This window comes from Dromaius novaehollandiae, chromosome 3, assembly GCF_036370855.1.
Source record: "Dromaius novaehollandiae isolate bDroNov1 chromosome 3, bDroNov1.hap1, whole genome shotgun sequence".
In the NCBI taxonomy this organism is placed as follows: Eukaryota; Metazoa; Chordata; class Aves; order Casuariiformes; family Dromaiidae; genus Dromaius; species Dromaius novaehollandiae.
Window position 1 is genome coordinate 80,992,651 of NC_088100.1, and position 19,222 is coordinate 81,011,872.

The window sequence follows — 19,222 nt, forward strand, 5'->3', positions numbered from 1 at the left end:
ACTTGAGGAGTAGCTAAAGTGTCAAATTCAAAAATTCTGCCTTCTAGGCACCTAAGCTACAAACTGCTGTTTCAACCGAAATTTCACAGCCAACCTGAAATTCTTCTATAAGCTTCACCTGGAGCATAACACATGTGCAGCTCTGGGGGGAAGTCTGCCAGTTGGGGATACACTCATTGAAGCATTTGACAAAACCACAATGGAAGAGAAGTCAGAGCTAGTCTATCTTGACTAAAAACCAGTCCACTTTGCCATTAAAAGGAAACTGCAAATACCAGAGCTCCTATATGGAATGAAATTTTAAAGAAACTAAAATAGCAACACCTAAGGTTTACAGAAAAATGTTAAAAGTATACATGAAGATCACTTAGAAATTCAAAAACTAAGAGGTAAGATTTTTTTCTGGCTTCATATGGATAGTGACATCAGGTAAACTGCAATGGCTTAAAGTGAATGCCAAAAATACCAGCCAAATCAAGCAAAATAAACCACATGGAGCTGAATAAGAAAAATTAACCCAACACACAAAGTAGCTATTTATTTGCTTTTATACAATCTAAAAATAAATAGTGTCTTCATACTAAGTTATTTTTCTCTCTTCCCAGAATTCTTCTAGTAAGGCTGTATACTACAGCTAAATAGTACTATGCACATAAAGTAAATGTTCTTTATATATGGTTACATTTTATTTAAACTCACGTCCATTATAACAGTTCATTGTCAGATTTGCCTGTATCAGGCAGATTGTTGCCCATTTTGTAGCCTCAGACTAACACATCATTGTTTTGATACCATTTGCCAACAACAAATTGACTAAAAATATAGTGTGGAGTCTGTCCCATGTTGTAAAACCCAGCAAATGTGCTATTATTTAAGCTTTGTCAAATATTCCTCTTTCAAAATACAAGACAAAGTCAATTGTCCACAATTTTTTAATGCTAGTTTTTCTCATATTTTTGCCACCAGTTATGTGCACTCCTACTTACCACTTACATTAGAAGCAGCGAGGCATGTCGCATCCCTGCAGAAGCGATGTCCACTATAGCTCAAACAAAGGAGCAATTTTTGCACAACAGTCAAATTTACATACTGGGTATTAGTTTGAATACAGGAATCCACAGAGTGCTTCTTATCTAACTTTATCTATAAACTAATTCTCGAAAGACAAACACTTACTTTAATAATACATAAAAGTGAAAATCTTAGAGGCATTTAAGCCTGGGGCATTGACCTTCATGGGATTTATCAACGGCACTGGAATTAAAGTTTGAAAATCTTCCAACCCATGATTAATGAGAATACAAATTCATTCCAACACCAAAAAAGAACTTGAAGAAAACAAATATAATTCAAACGCTCATACAGAAAAGAGAAAAGCTAAAAATATGACAGAAACACGAGATTTTGGAAGTAGCGCCAGTGTGTTTGCATCTCTGAAGAAACAAACAATAAATGAGGGATATATCTATCATCTCCTAAAATATTTCACAGAACTTCAGAACATTTGAATCAGAATTACTGCTCTTAAGCAACAACACTTGCCAGCACTTTTATGAAGCATAAGGCAACTGAAATGATTTATGTGATCCTGAAAAGGCGAAGTAAGAAGATCCATTTAAAAGAAGCTGAGAGACCCACAGAGACGCATTTGGAGGAGAAATTCTCTTGCACCAGGATTGAATAAGTAGGTACAGGGCAACCCTGGAATCCCCATTTGAGCAACTCAGAAAACAAAATCAATTAAGATAAGGCAGATGGAAAAGGTTCTTGCATGAGTCTTTCAGGAAAGCTTCCCATAGAAAAGCCCTCTAAATTCTGTTTCATGGTCCAAAAAGCAAATGGCTCGTTCTTCAGAAACGCACTTCCAAGCACAGGGTAAGAGTAATTATCAGAAGTATTAACCTGTATCCAGAAAGCAAAGGCATCATAGCACACACAAGGGAAGATTTCCTTTACTCGCTGCTGTTCTCCAAGTTCCAGCCAAGTTTGAACACACACAAATCTCTGAGGCTGGCAGAGGCAGGATCCTTGATCTGTACCCACAACCCATTAAACGCAGGAGAACAGGTGGAGAGCAAACCAGTCACATCTTCCTGACTTGCAAGCTGCAATGTGATGATGCCAGCCTCAACTTAATCCACAACAAACTTTTGGCCACTGTAATAATGTTAAGTCAAGGATCCAAATTCTGTAAACTGCCAGGGCAGCTCAGAAAGATCAGACTCTCTGAGTAGACTATATTTTAATACAAGGTGGTAAAATACCATACACAAATGTAACCTACAGACCAGTTTTGTGAGGTTCAGCTGCCTGTGGCCATAGGCCTAGCCTAGTGCAGGACAGCTGTGTGACTTTGGTTCAGCTTTACTGAAAAAAATTACTGTTGAGCTGTGGTGGAGTGCATAAACTAAAGCCATGCACCATTTAAAAAAAAAAAAAAAAAAAGCAGAAACAAATGCAAAAGCGAAACTGTTAAACCAGTAATAGTGACTCAAAGACTCAAGCAAAAATTGCCAGTGTGAAAAGGCAAAAAAAAACCCTGAAGAAAAAAAAAGGCAGAGAGGTGGAAGACAACAACTCAGCAAAACTGAGACTCAGCCTGTTCTAAAGAGCAATGGTGACTGACAACAGCGTGGCCACCAGAGACTCCTCAAGTGCCTGCACTGGGGGTGATGAGCACAGTAAAGATTAGCCCAGGAGCACATTAGTCCCAGTAATTTACTACATGCATTAGCCAGTAAGTGGTTGTTGCAAGCTGTGTAAAATCCTCCTTCCACATCTCTGCACATGATAAAGGATGCCCTGTGAAAAGTGACTCACAGACTGAAGGGTTACCCAGTTGCACAGATGTGTACACACAGGCTTCCCCGCATCATCATTTCTCCCTGCCTCATACTCCCTGCAGTCACCTTATGCCCTTCAGACTCTTGTTCTCTTATATCTCCTGTATTTCCTTCCTCTGCGTCCACACACTACCACTACCAATGGAAGGGACACAGTGAGGATAGGGTAACAGCACAGATCTGTGATCTTGATGGCTGCATGAAGTCATTACCCCCTTTTTAACAACCAAGAGAGGAAGGAAAGCCAAAGAGGCAACAGAAAGAGAAATAATCATGCCGCCTAGATGTAGGCACCAAAATTGCATGCACTAAAATTCAGAGGTTTGTCACCAAGCTTCCTGGACAGTCTATGGAAATCAGCCTAAAATTTTGAAAAGTGAAATTTCCTTTTGGCACATCAGCTTTGAATCAGCCACTGTGGTGCCTGCCCAAGTCCACAGACTGCACGAGGTGCTAGACCTTTTCTTATATCTCCTCAAGACATCAGGACAGCCTTTTCCACAGGGGAAGAGAGACTTGGAGTCTTTCACAGTTCTCTCCATCTAACATTTCTCCTCAGAGTACAAATCCCTGGAAAAGGAGCTGCCAAAGAGATTTTTCTACCCTGTCTCCCTCCAGGGATAGCAAGTTAGGTAAGCGGGGAGAAAAAGAGTAAGTTACTACATGAGTGAGTGACTGACATAACAGAAGCAATAATTTTCTGCTGTCTAGTCACATATCATGATGGAACTTCAGCTGAAACAAATTATCCTTGAAGCTCACTGAAAGCCAGTGACATCCAGTTACTGGCAGTCCCATTTGGGAATGGCATAAAAAGACAAATAGTATAGGTGTTTGAGGTCTGTGCGATTGTTTAGAACTTGGTTTTTTGTGCGGGAGGGAGGGAGGGCCCTCACAGGCATTAATTATTAAATGAGTTTATAGGTTTGCCAGAAAGTACATCACTTGTAACAATAGAGTGGCAAATTTCACTTCGCAGAGCATAAACTGATCATTGCAGCAACACACCCAGTACACAGCACTGTACGCTGGAGCAGAAAATTATGATATGGGCACAAAGATGAATTCATCTCAATAGCCTTTCAGACATCAGATCCAGACTGCTGCTGGAAGCAAGATCGTGAAGGTGCAGAACCAGTCGTGATATATGTGACAAGACATAGGTCTGCGTCCAATTCACCAACAAAACTAAGCCTTCCTTAGATGGTACACAGAGGCATTGGTATTCTTGCCTCTAAGATTAGCTAAGTTCTCCCCACTACCAAACAGCATTCTCAAAAATGGAAAAGTTACAAAACAGGAGCACCATCGCCTTCCAATGAAAGACAGATGAAAACAAACAGAAAAGCCGTATGTTGGTATCTCCTCCTGACATGCTACACCTTGTCGAGAACCTTATGACCATACCTAATTTGTATAAAACGACAGAACTCAGCAGTGTCATGAAAACAAGATGCCCACATCAGCAGAGCACATGGATGCGTGGCTGATGCATGGCATCAGCTCGTACCGGCATCTTCCAGCCCGACTGCTCTGCCCCCTCCTGAACATACTCATCCCCAACAAGACTACTCGGCACCAGAGCTGGAAGGCTGGTTTTTATGTTACTGTTGCTGTTTTGGGCAATCTAAATTTGCCTTAAATAAACATCAGAGACTAGGCAAAGAGGCAACAGTTCCAACATAAAGTTTTGTGAAAAGACGGTGTTTAATATTTATGCTATGCTATTTATAAACTACACTTCTATGCGGACATAAGAAAAAAAACCCTCCTTGTTGTAGTGCTGGAGATCATCCTTATCATAACATTCCCAAATAGCTCTCATTTGCAGGTACTATATGTATTTAATAAGATAGATATATTCCTAGCTAAAGGATGATGACACAAGATCTCTTACTGTTGTAGATGTTTTTAAGATGGGAAAAAAAATTTTAAACTGTTTATGAATCACCTCATCCTAACTTCTGTGTTTGAATCTAATTTGCATTTGCAAAACTGAATTTTTAAGAACCGCATAAGAAAAGTTAATGACACGCGTCTCTCCGATAACTATGTAATGAATTCTGCCTTTTCATTCGCGTCCGCTTAGCTCCTTGCTAGCCACTGTCTGGATATCTGGTCCTATGCTACTATCCGTTCCCAAGAGGGAAAAAAAAAATAATTCATATAGTTACAGCATACGAAGAAACTGCAAAATATATCCGATATAACCTCTTTTATTCAAATATAGGAAACAGACCAAACAGTGAGGAAAAACCCTTCCATTCCTAAATTATTTTCTCACTAAGCAAAAATGAGAAATGTGCCATTTCTCACAAAGTTATGATTTGGTTTCTTGCAAAATTACCAACAGTAGGTAAATAAATTTTGACAGTTAAATTCACACTTGCACATATATTATAGGCATAGGTAGTATAGAGAAAATATTTTTAATTTTGAAATTATTCTCAACAATTTGCATTTCCTGGCTGGTTGAAGACTATTTGATCTGTAACCTTATTTTTTCCCATAATCTGGTGCTAAATACCTAGGCTACGCTAACAGAAAGAATACAGTATCAGGTATTTTCATGTTCTTCCCATAACTGCCAGCAGAAGTTTTATAGACTTGTTAAGAATTACTGTAAGAAGCAATTGTTATAGTAGTCATACACGCTGGTTTCTAAGCCACCTTAGGGGCTGACCTTAAGGATTTGGGGGGGGTTTTAATAATAAAAAGGAAATTCTACTAGATGCTGACTCAAAAGATGTCATATATAAAAAATATTCATAAATGTGCATGTTAATTTTAACATCTCACACACTCAAGAATACTCTTGTTAGTTAGAATTATCTAGAGCTACTGACTTAAAAACCATAAACAATCTTCTAAGATGCTTCTAATTGCTTGGAGAAAAATTCTGGAGTAGCATCTGAAGAGTATTAACTGAGGTAAAGTTATCAACTGCAATAGGCAAATGCCAGTCTAAGGTAAGAGAGCAGCTGATACTGAGGATCTGAATTGTAACTGCTTAGAGAAGTGTCTCTTGAAGAACCAAGAGTGTGCTTCCCCCCACCCCCGAAACCTCACTAAATATAATTAGTTTACTGTATTTATTCCATCACCTTTGATAATCTGAAGATTCCCAAACCTTTTTTCCTTCTCTCACTTAAATCTTACACTCCTCCTTCCTAGAAAAAAAATGAGAGGAGAAACTTTCATATATGTGAAATGATCTCAAATGCCTTTACCGCATCTTTTATGATAGAGTCTTAAAATCCAACGTATCTTGTTGTTGTTTTATTCTAGATTGATATTCCTTGTATTCTCTTATAAAGTCCATTTCTTGTCCAAGTTAAAATGAACCCAATCCTAACTGGCAGGACTACTAGAATTGTTTAGATTGCATTTATTCGGGGCCTTTTCTCTCAAAAGAAAATTAGATATCTTCTTGCATTTCCTGGTGCAATTAGACCAATACTGTAAATCAGTGTGCATGGAATAGAAAGCACAGTTCAGGTAGAACATTAATGTTGTTTGAAGCTATCCAGGTGGCTATTAAAGGCTGAGGCATATCATGCTTTCCAAATTATCCTCACATGTAAGCTCTGAAAACTAACATATTACTTAAGAACAGTGTTCTTAAGTTTATCTAACTGAACATTTGAGATACATGAACCCAGATGAGTGAGACTCCATTCTAATGCCATTTTTGCTGGAACACTATTCCAGTATCACTTAACTCTTTAACTACTTTCTCAAGGGAAATGTGAGGTTACACAAAAACAATGTCACATACGTTTAGGGGAGAGCAGTTGTTTTAGGTATCCTCTAACAGTTTTTTTTTTCTTTTGATTAAATTATTGGAATGAATGATTCAACTGCTACAGTAAAAAGCAGAAATAACAGAAATTTATTCCTGCCTCATGCTTCCAGACTAAATGGAAACTTCTACTTACCTTTATTCTTCATGTACATTTATATATATGCACATCATTAATACTTATCTTTGAATTTCGTACCACTCCAAGGCTGTCCTTAAATAATTACATATTATCAGACTGAAGATTTCTTCACCTTCTAATGATCTAATACCCAGGCTCTTCATTAACCAAACAGGAGTGATACCTTCTGTTAGATGAATGCCAGTTCAGTGGGTAAATATATGCAATATTGTGCTTAAATCTTGGCTGGTGTTTTAAAAGTTGAAACATATTTCGTAACTATGCCTTATTTAAGAGACATCATTCACTTATGCCTAACACATTAATACACAAGATGCTGAATACGTTAGCCTTCTCTATCCTATTCATTGCTCACTTCGTTTTTCCCTTTTTAAATAACAAACTTATTTTTTTCTCCTTCTTCCTCTTTCCTCATCTGCATTTGCAAAATCTTTTATTCCTGACTTACTTGTTTCCTTGCTAGCTGCAAATCATTCTGCACCTTGGTCTTTCTGATTTTATCACTTCATGCTCTAAGCCTAAACTATTTCCATCTTTTGCAGAATTTCTTTTTGACTTCCAGGTCTTTAGAGTGCTAATTTCTGTGATTATTATATTTCCCTGCATCAAGATAGCTTACTACCCTGCATGTAGCATAAACAAATATCAGCACTGCTTTACTCTTTATGTTAACTAAAAATACTTATTTTTTTTATAACAGGGTAAAGAAAATTACCGTATCCACAATCACCAACTTACCTTTCATCCTCAGTTTTCAACTGTTTCCCTTCATCTACAAAAATCAGATCTAAAACACCTGCTCCCTTGTATATTTTTATATCTTCCCCGCAAATAAAAAAAGTTATTTTCAGCACCTTTCATGAACATGTTTAATGGTCTCCAATTCCCCCTTCCCATCCTGTGACTAGCTGTCTCTTAGAAACACTCATTATTATCAAGTCTTTGCCTTTGGTGCTACTATTAATTGACCCTAAAAGCCTCAAACACGTTCTGTTTCTGATACAGTAGTAAGAAGAGACTGGTCAGGTAATTTCTCTTCACACAAAGACAATAAATTGCACTGCTTCTCATCAGTGTCTGAGCTTCAGAAAAAACATATTTGCATTTTTAATACGCAATGCAATACCTTTTTCCCTGTTTACCCATCCTGAACATGCTGTAATTTTTTAGTAGTTAATGTTACATATCTCAGCTTCTTTCACCAAACTCCTGCAATAGCCATTCCGTTTTGGTTGCACACTAGAAGCACATCTTTTGCTGGTTAATTTCCCATAATACTCTTTATGCATACACATCTCAGACATGTAGCACCCCGCTTCATCATTCTCCTCTGCTTTGAGCTTATAGTCATTTCTACTTTCCCATCTCCAGATTTCAGTTTTTAACTTGCATTTCTTCCCACTATTTCCTCCTTCCTTTCCTCCTCAAAAAAAAAAAAAAAAAAAAAAAAAAAAAAAAAAAAAAACACTTTATTATAGGCTTAAAGTCACCAGCTTCCTTTAAGCTGTAGTTGAAAGTCCATACATTTCACAACACAAGAGAAACCCAGTAACTGCAACTATAATGTCTGTAAAATGTATTTCCTAGGGTACTAAATAGAAGCAAGCCAGACCTGGAGACATCAGTAAGTCTTCATAACCACATATAAAGTCATAAAGCCTTGCACAGTTTTAAACAGATCCTTACTGATGTCAATAGATATGATTTCAGATAGAGACTACATTGAACTTTTCTTATCATAGATGTGCCTTTGCAGTTTTACAGTCCAACATGGCTCAGACAAACTACTCTTTGCATGAGACCCCAGAGAAATATTTTCTTTATTAGCAGGCTCAAGAACAAAAACCAATTTCCCTGTGTTCTTCAGAAGTCCTCCACCTGTGACCTCACTTTAAGTAAATCATTCAAAGACAGAAAAACACTTGGATACCTACTTTCCTGAAGAAAGCAGTAACAGAAGTGAGGCAGTCTGTGAATGCTATCGGTGCTTTCCATCTTTCATTATATCAAGTTCACAATTAGGCTTAACACTTCTTTGGATTTATCTTTACTCACACTAAAAATCAAGGAAGAATTATACTGTGTGAAAGTACACATTAAAGGGACAGTGCTAAGAGCTTTTAACTTACTGCATCATATGTTACTTGAACACATATACAAACAATATCAATTTATAAAGTAAGAAACTGTAAATTTTATGTGGCCAAAATTCCCAGAAAAACAATACAGAATTTTGCCTTAGTAACAATTTAAGACTGCACCATCCAGTTACCAAAATTCCTGAAGTAAAAAAGTTTTCCAGAGTAAGAATAAAAACAGAAGTACCGCTTCTTATCAACACTAAGAAATAGTACTATTACTTCTTAAAAGGCATGCAGAGGCAATCATCCTCACAATACTGTGAAAACGGTTTATAGAAACACTGGCATTAAATTGCCTCTTGAATCCACTCCTGAAATGTAAGCAACATCTTTTAAAAGCTAACAACTATAAAGTATTGTTACGAATCTTTTTGAAACGGTCCTCATAGTTCTCATTTGCTCTCCTAAAGTGTTGGAATGAGGTACATCTTTTCTGGCCAACTGCTTCCTGCTGGCAGCATGAAGCAGTTGCACATCCAGTTTGTGGACTATTCTGCTCTCCAGAGAGTCATAAAATGGCCAGGGAAAACTTTGACCCTGGTTTCTAAAAGCCAAAAAACTACCTATATTCTAACAGCCTAAGGGCACAGGAGGGTGATTACTCAGCTTACCTTGCACCTGGACACAGAAAAATAAAACCATCAATAAAAGATCTGGTCAAATCCTTTAGGATTTTGCTCAAGTTTGACATTATGCATTTGTGGCAAACAAACCACACAACATTGCACAAGATTTCATTTTAAAATAACTCTGTGTGTACAGGTACTAGATTCCTATACCTAACTGAGAGAGTAAAAGGCCAAAACATAGCTGTATCACAGCCCTTTGGCACATACTAAAAAACTTCTGGACTTTCTTCTTTAAATTAGTGTAATGCTGGAAAATTCCTTGTACCCAAATCTACATTCCATCCTACTCAGCTTTCTCTCTGAGGCAGGTGTCTAGTAGAGAGACTAGTCTACTTGCACATCTGCAATTTGCTGAATTAGAAGAGCCACCTCTTCAAACTTAGAGACAAAACTGTGCTTTGCCTTTTTTTCTTAAATAAACAGCACAGTAATCCCAAATAAGTGGCATAGTAAAGCTGTTATGAATCAGACTGTAATCACATTTCAATGCTTTACTGGTTGTAAATAACATGCGCGAGTGCTCCAAGGACCAAATTGCTCTTCTGCTGCCAACATTAGTTGTTTAACGATCTGAATAGCAGAAGCTGCCAATTATTGTATTCCATTTTAAAGTGTCATTTAAAACCCATACAGGCAATTATTATACCTTTGTTGTTAATTTATTATGGCTCTTTTTAGCTGGAGAGCTCTAGGCATTTAACTTGTAAAGGCTAGGCAAGCTACTGACAGTTATGTATCAATTTTGCCTATCAAAAAATATTATGTCCTTTGTATGACTAATGCCTATCACTCGGCACTCTCTTGGACAATAGTTCCCCACCATGGAGAAGGGCCTGAAGTACATCACACAGGGCATCACACAGCCCAGGCTCGTCGGTTCTGCTGGACTCGCAATGGCTTCAAGGGCCCCAGACAAGTGCAGACTGAGCCATGACCATGTTCCCAAGAAGGCTCAGCTACAAAAAGGTCAAACTGCTCTGAAACACCACTCGTCATCAATTGCTACCCCTTACCATCATTTAAAACTTACCTGATACAGCCAGCATTTTGGCTTCAAGTAGAGCTGGTAGTTGAGTCTCAATATCACTCACTTTCCTCCTCAAAGTACTGCAGAGTTTCTGACTCGTGCAAACCTAGATTGAGGCAGACAGCCATGATATATAATTCATTCATGTAAAAATATAAGGTAATTTAAATGGGGCTTCAAATGTTCTTGGTTTATGAACATGACATATCCTACAGCAAGGTAACAAAGCTTAATAAAAAGTGATGTCTTTGCTGAAATATCCAACATGAATCAGAATTTCTGTGGCTTTTGCCACACATTCCATTATAAAAATAAAAAAATTATTAGTATCAACTACCTGCATAAGAGAGGATATGTTTCACTAATAGATACTGAGGCTGAATTTAGAAGAAAGGGCAGCTTATGAACTCTGTACAATTTCAGTGATGCCTGGAACCAGTGGAATTTAAGGAAACCCAGGTTTGGTGTTTAAGATTTCATAACACAAAATGCACTGGTTTTTTTTTATTATTATTATTATTAACCAAAGATACCACATCAGATGTCTTAACTTGAAAAAGGAAAAGCAACTGACATTCTCTGGAGAGGCAATAAATAAGGCTATACCATCTCAATATTGTACTTTGCTTCACAGTTAGGAGACACAGCTGGATCAGGTTCAGGTGTCTCTGTCTCTTTTTTAACTGGAAATCTATCAGCAACAAATCAGAACTGGTATTAGCATGGAGACAGACAGAAGAGGGACGAAAAGAAAGGAGCTTCACCTGTTTCTGTACTTTATATTTAAACACACATAACCACCTCAGAAAATCCTTACACATAGTACACAGTTCAAACAACTCTCACATATTCAAAAATGTTGTTCTTCCCCCATATCGCAGCACTTGCAAAGGAAAGCAAAACGAACAAACAGAAAAATCCCTCGTCTAGTTAAAGCCTATACCCAGGTGGTAGTAAATACCCTTGTTCTGAAGGCAGACATCAAGCAATTGCTTAAAATTGTAGCTGACATCTGAGAAAACATTACATTCATGGGAACCAAGGGTAAAGCAACAGTCAAGAGAGGCACAGGCCAGTTGTGAAGAGATGAGATTTGAAATGAAACCTCTAGAGGAAAGTTTCCCTGCGCTCCTCATATTTTTCCTCAAAAGCAAGTGGTGATCTAGTACACTATACGTATTAACAAAAGCACAACTATCACTTTGGTTTTTAAAAGCAAAAGCCCTACATCTCTAATGTATTACCTGTTTGTATAATTAAAGCATAATAATTCAGATATGACACTAATTGTAAATCTTATTAAATGGTTAATACCTTCTTGCTTTAGCTGAGAGCATCTGTTAACCATAAAAACATGTCTCATCACTTCTGCACCTAACACAATTTTTCACTTCCCAGATATTTCACTTTTAGTTCCTCCTTCTTTCTACCTTACCTACTAATTTACTTCAAATGGTAAAAAATAAATAAAAAATAAAAAACTACACCTTTCACAGGTGGATAAATATGCCCAAAGAACCCAAAGGCCATTTCTCTCTGTTATTTCCAAAATAAATCTTAAAGTTTCTAATGACTTCTTTCCAAGCAGTGTTCTCTCTTTAGGGGTACCGAGTTGCTCAGTGAACTGCAATTAGATCAGGAATCTTTCAGCTCTAGGAAAACTGCATGAATATATTCTATGCTCATAGTAACTTAAAGTCACTACCACTAGACAGCTGTTTGGCAATTATGCAAAACAAGCTGGGAGGTTTAATCAGTTACAAGCAAACACTGTCCACTTTGTAAGCACCTATACAGCAATGAGGCTTGTCGGCACTGTTTGTTAATGGACTAAGGAGAGGGACCAGAGGCTGAAAGGAAGTTCCTCCAACTCACAGAGATGGTTCTTCCGGAACATGAGTTAAGTAGGTGACTGAGCCTCTGCTGGCATCTGTGTCGTATGTATTATGGGGATAAACGAACTTTATTAATCTTCAGAGTTATCACATGGCATAGTTCAGCAAAACTAAATGAAAGACTCGGAGAGTCAAAATAATTTAACTCCTTCTAAACTAATAGCATTGCCTCTAAACTACATCAATTCTACTCTACAAGCCCCAGTTCTTTTTGTTTTTCTAAATATTTTATCTTCATAACAGCTACCATTATACATCACAGTAGCTTATTCAGTCACTGAGGAGAGTTTAATTCTCAACTAACGAAGATGATGAGCAAAACATTTTTTTAAAAATCCTCTTAAGAATGCAGTCCCACTGAAACCATTAGGAACTTGGTAGGCAAAGTTTGAGTATCCTTCTCATTTCTTTATAACAGTACCTCAGAAAAAGAGATGGAAATTCTCTCTACTTTACCTGATGCAAAGTGCAGTCCACCTGGATCTCCCATACAGTGCAGTAATCTTGTCATTAGCAAAAGCACATATTAATTTCTAAATGAAGCAGGTGAGTTAGGAAGATTGTTCCCTTCATTAACATGCTAATCTTAGCTTTTGTAGCCTCAGCTGAAAACAATATAGGTGAGGCAGGAAAGGCAGAAACAGCCATATAAATATTAAGAGGCACAGGAGAGATGGAAAGACCTTTGGCAATGCAGTGTCTTCCCCATACAATCAAAACTTTAAAAAGACTAGCTCTATTCAGTTTGAGAAGAAAATAGGATGAGATAATTTGAATAAATAAAATAATAAATGATTTGGAGGACTCTGTTTATGTGCTTCCTATTTATCTAATAAATAAAAAGCCATTACATAGGAATGCAAAGTAATATTTTATCTATTTAATATTCAAAGAAATGAACGGGCTGTGGAATTCTACCAGGAAGACTTCTCAACTGTCAACCAAAGTTTAAGCTCTTATGTAAATGTATCTAGATGCTCTTGTAAAATAAGCCTTCAAAATGGAATGCATATGTTTTCAGTGGGGAAGACGAAATCTGTAGCTTATGTTTGCAATTCAAACAATGAATCACTCTAAAGTATGAAATTACCCATTAATTTTAGTGGATTATATGTATGTCAATTACAATCTTTTACTTGATGCTTTATTCATAGTCCTTAAAAAACAAATGGGAGAGCGGAAGGATCATATTATGATGGACTATACTAACAATCCCAAGACATTTGCAAATAGAAAGGATAGAGAAGGATGAGCTCAAAATAAAGCAGGAGAGGAAGAAGAAGGGATATTCAGACACAGTCATTAAACAGTATTTTTATAGCACAGGCTAAAAGTGTTGGTTAAGAGAAGTACAAAGGATAGCATATAAAGGATAATATTTTCACTGATTTTGGAGAGTGCTGTTAAAGAAAGAACATGAAAAACTAGCAAACTTATTTCACAGTATAAAATGATTAACGATCAAAACCAGAAATGTTTTCCCTTCCCTGTTCCATATAGAGCTCTAAGAATTAGATACAATAGATGAACTTTTCTTCTAAAGCAATTCTGGAGCACAGATGCTCTACTTGTGGTTCACAGAGCTATTCTGATATAAAAAGAAAACTTTAGTAGTTTCTTTCTTGGAAGGAGGCCATGAGAAACAAGAAAATGAAAGGAAAAGTATTAATGTCTATGATTAGAAACCAAGGTATGCCAAATACATCACGCCACTTTTCTTCACATTTTTAGAGAATTGGATTACTAGCTTATTATTATTTAAAGGGAAGGGCAAAGTAACTCTCTTCAAGGGGAAAGAGGAACTTTATGTTTTTCCTTCACACCAAACCAGACATGTAGGAAGATAAGAGGCTCTGTATTAAGAGTGAAAAAATATTAAATTGTGACTACAGTGCATTTTCATTTCATGAAGCTAAGATATCCGTCTCTAAATTGAGGTCAGCAAGAAGACTGAACACTGGTAAATATGAGCCAAGAAGCAGAGTCCTCCACCTGCTTCCTTAAGCATAATCTCTGCATTTTGTCCAAATTTAAGTTTCTTTTTTTAGAGTGTATTTTTAAGCATATTTACATGTAAAATGTGTTCAGAAGAAATACCACAAAACCAACTTCCAAAATATGGACAATTTATTAAAAAGGTATTATCTGCTTCTCTAAATGTTCTGAAGAATGGATAACTGACACATACTTACTTTGGCAGTAGTTTCTTTAATGGACATGCTGAATGATTGTTCTCTTTCCTGAAGGCTAGAAGGGATTAAAATAAAATAAAATAATGTTGACTTTCTCTGCTCATCACGGTCTGCTACACAGTGCACACTTTTTTTCATATGGAAACACACAGGCTTTAAGATGACTCATACTAGCTCAAAGAACCAATACCAAGATAAAATCCTTGTATCTGGTTTCAGTGTTTATATTTGGTTTTCCTAGTGACTAACTAACATTTTCCACCCACTTCTGCCCACTTACTCCTATTTGTTTGCAAAATGCATTGTAGACTAGTTTTACACTTTTTAATTAATGAGGTATAAAAAAGCACATTTCATTCACCATTAAAAACACAATTATGATTATCTGTATAACTGTAGTATCTAGAAGTTCAAAACAGGGTTCAGCACTGTTTTTTGCTAGGCCATCACCAAGCATTTAACAAAAAAGAGAGCTTCTGTCCCAGAATATGCAGTTAACTATCCTCTTATAACCAGGTTTCCAGCTTTGCCAGGAAATATTCAAATGCAGTCATTCGTCTTCACGGTAATGAAATATCACTACTCATTTTGTTTACTTTAATAAAACCATACAAAATATTTGTACTACATTGATTCAACCAGGGGCTGAAATTTTGACGTATAATCCATGTTAGAGTAAACAAATTCAAGGTTTTTTTCCATATGCAAAACCAGGTAAGTTTAATAACTTGATATTATTGAACATAACGTAATCCTGTGAGTTTATTTACAAGCACCAAAGGCAAAAGTTACATTTTAACATAAAGATCAAAAATTCAAGCCAACTAGTCAAACATGAGAGAGAAACATGGAGATTATTTTTGCAACTTTCATTTAATACTTCCTTCCCTCCTGCTTTGTAGATACACATTTTTATACAGCGTTCAATTACATTATCACATGCTATTTTCTTTTCCGTAAGACACTTCATTCAGTGTACATGACAGCCAGCACTCCCCACCAGCAGCATTTCAGTACTTCCTTTTAGCCTCACTGTAAAGACTGTACTTATTTTACAACCTACCTGTGATGTTCTTCCTGAATAAGAACTATTAATTTATTTCTGAGCTTTTCTTTTGTGTTCTTTACTGAAGTATTCAAACATTTCAGAAACATCACTGGATGTATTTCAAGGATATTCTTAAAAGATAAGGCAGCACTGTACTCATTGTTTAGGTGAAAGAAACACAACCGCACTGTTATTCAGAATGCACATTAACACTGACTGCCAATTTTGACATGCACGCATAGTCCCTGCTGCCTACCTTTAAGCATTTCAGGTTTTCTTTTGAGAACTCGCTGCTTTGTATTTTCCAAGCACAGCACTTACTGAACTCCATTTCAAGACTCAGCACTTCTGCAAGTCTGAACCCCAAAGTACCTGAAGCTGGACTCACAGAAAATGAGGAACATACAGTTACTGACCACCTGTAGGAAGCCTGGCTTGACCATTTTGTCCAGCTTCACGTGGGAAGTGAGACAGACTCAGAAGCAGGATTCAGCTGTCCAGTGCATCAATTAATTGTGCTAACGATGAAACGATTTTACTTCTCGCCCTAACGCCCTGCTTCTTGGAGCGCCCACCTTTTCCATCAACAGAACGACAAGGCCAACCACCTCATTAACCCCTGGCATGCTGGCTCCCCTCCAGCTCCAGATGAGGCAGCCCCCTCAGAAGAAACAGCCCTTGACTATGTAGGCTGACACCGGTGTAAAACAACACACAGAAAAACAGCCAGCTAGCCATCACACAAAAGCAGTTTAATAACATTTCCCACACGCTCATTCTCAAACTTTTCCCTTACCAACCTTTGCTACAGTAATATATGGGCAAAAAACAAAATATTACATGCGAAATTATGCCATTATCAGTTTCCTGCCTGTCTCTGGGCATGCCAGAGGGAATGAACTATGTGGTCATTTCTTGTCTCGGACTCTGCGGAGCTCCCAGAGCCTTTAAGCATCTATCACAACCACCATATGACCTGGGGAGGTTACGTAAAAAAGAACTACGCTTTGTGTAGAGATGTCGACTGGGAACAGCAAGGCTGCAGTGCGCAATTGAATGAATAATGGGTGACCGGCCCAATTGTTCGGTAACTGGCTTATACAATTCCACTCTAAGGATCCAAGACAAAATAAAATGTAAAGTGCAGTTATAGCCAGAAGAATAACAGTATAAAGATGGCACCTCTTTCTTTAACAAATCTCTTCTGTGTGCGTTTCCTTCTATCTGTTTACTTTACTGACAAAAAGCCCCCACAGATTCACGTTGTGTTTTACTCTTCTGCAGAGGAAGCGAGATCAATTTTTACTTTTTTTTTTTTTTTAAACCATACATCCAAAAAAGCAAAAACAAACTAAGACCCAATTGCAGAATTCTTATTGCTAACAGTGATGCACAAACCCATGTCGACTTTCAGGTCCAGTGTTGAATGGGAAGAGAGAGTGGAGGGGGAAAAAAAAAACCAAGCCTCTTTTTATTTAGATTTCTTGTTATAAATATCTATCAAGTCACTGAAAAAAACACATGTGGAATCACACATTGCCAGTACATTGAGAGGAGAACTGTAATTTTAAGAGACAATTTTACATTAATCTGGAAAATATCAACAAAGACTATGAGTATCAGCTAATAATAGTATTGATCCACACTAGTGATAGCCACATTAACCACACAGACTGGAATCTACAGAACCCTTTTATTACAGTTACTATGTTTGTGCAGACTCTTATAACTGTATTTTGTATTATTTATGCTACAAATTTCACAGTGATACCTTGTTTTGCCTTTTATTAGCTTTTAGAGTGATACTGTTGGAATTCCTTATCCCTTTTAGAGATTAACCCACATGCTTCACATGCAGCAATCAAAACTACATGAACCAGTCAGTGTTACCAACTACAAATAGTCTTTTAACTCAGTTTATTCCCGCATCCTCTTCTGCCACAAAACACCAGCCCAGAGAAGCCTCTCACAAGCCTTCCAATTATCTGACAAGCTAACGCTCCAGCTGACCCACAACAGCAACCAGTCAGTCAATACTGATTCATTCGACTGACAAAAGGTTTTAATAGCCATGATCTGTTACAAGTGACTTGAACCAGAAATAGTATTTTCTTTTACCAGCACCCTGGAGCATCATATTTCATTTTAAGAGGGATGTTCTGTCTGCTTAGAAGTTGCTTTACTTACAACTACCAGGGAAAACAGCTTTAAAAAGAGCTCCTTGGAATAACACTCAATTTTCGCCTGGGAAGACAGCCATAGTTTTGACTCATTGCTATTCTTCTCTGGCAGAACAGCTAATCAGGGATTTGACTGCTTGCAGTCTCTGCTATCTATTCTAAGGACTATTTAGAAGTTACTTCTCAAATTCAATATAAGCTAAATCCATCACAGAGAATGCAAAGTTCTTGACCTTGTTGATGGAAGGACTAGAATAAGACAGGAATTCAATTAGCACAATTTTGACTGACTAAAGGCAGGAAAAGAAAGGTTTTTAACACTTGCAGAACTGACAGCAATCTATACATCATATGCAATTTCCTCATTCATGCAGATAGCCATGTAGGCCTACCATTTAAATTGCTTGCAATGGATTTACACACATTAGGATCTACAATGAGGAGAAAAGAAAAGAAAAGCAATGCAGACTTGCAAAGTGTATCTTAGGGCCTCATCGTTTACCCACTACACCAGACTAGAAAGGCAGGAGCTAAGGAATTACTCTTTCTAGAAGATGAATAATATAATACATTGGCAAAACATGGACTTCCACCAGAGAATTGCAGGAGGATGTGGGAAGGCTGCATATTTAGGGTCTGAGGCTGACATGGCATGTAATAACAGACTAAGGGAAAACTTTAAAGACCCAAATACTTCAAGCAAGCTGGTGCCTTGTAAGCATCTCATTTTGATGACCTAGAGAAAAACAGGTATTGAGTATGTTGATTTGTTAAAACATACTTGGAAACTGCTGAGACAACGATGTTCATAATTAGGAATAATCTGTGTGCAAAATAAAGACACACACAATTCAGTGCAGTAGGGGACAGAGAAGGAAGACTGGGAATGGAGTGGTCTGGTTCACACACTCCTCACTCTGTCACAAGCTTCCTACATGACCCCGGATACCAGTAAACATCCTAATACAACAGCTAGTGTTTTCAAAGCCTTTTAAAGAATATTCTGAGAAGCCACAACATACATGGAGGAATAGCAGACATTATGAAAGTGGCTTTGTTCAGAGGAAGGCTGAGTAGTACAATACTGGGAAGAAGGGCTTTCTACTAAAGGAAGGAACATTTCTGAATTTCTTTCCTTCCACTTTGCCAGTATACTTCCCTTCGCATCTTAGGCTATTGTGTATTTATGTTTTGCTTCCTAAGAAAAAAACTGAAAGAATGAAAATGGGCAAAAAGCAAGTCATGCTAATTTTTACATTCAAGATATACAAATATATATACTGCTTAAACAGAAACAGTTCCTGCATCAATTGCAAAATACAC

General features: G+C 37.3%; 1 protein-coding gene across 1 annotated transcript in view; it reads right to left on the bottom strand.

The window, feature by feature from the left end:
• DISC1 (DISC1 scaffold protein) overlaps positions 1-19,222 on the bottom strand; it is a 218,184-nt gene that overhangs the window by 113,924 nt on the left and 85,038 nt on the right. The window contains 2 exon segments of the mRNA XM_064509255.1: positions 10,588-10,690; positions 14,672-14,726. Coding sequence (XP_064365325.1) covers positions 10,588-10,690; positions 14,672-14,726 — 158 coding nt within the window.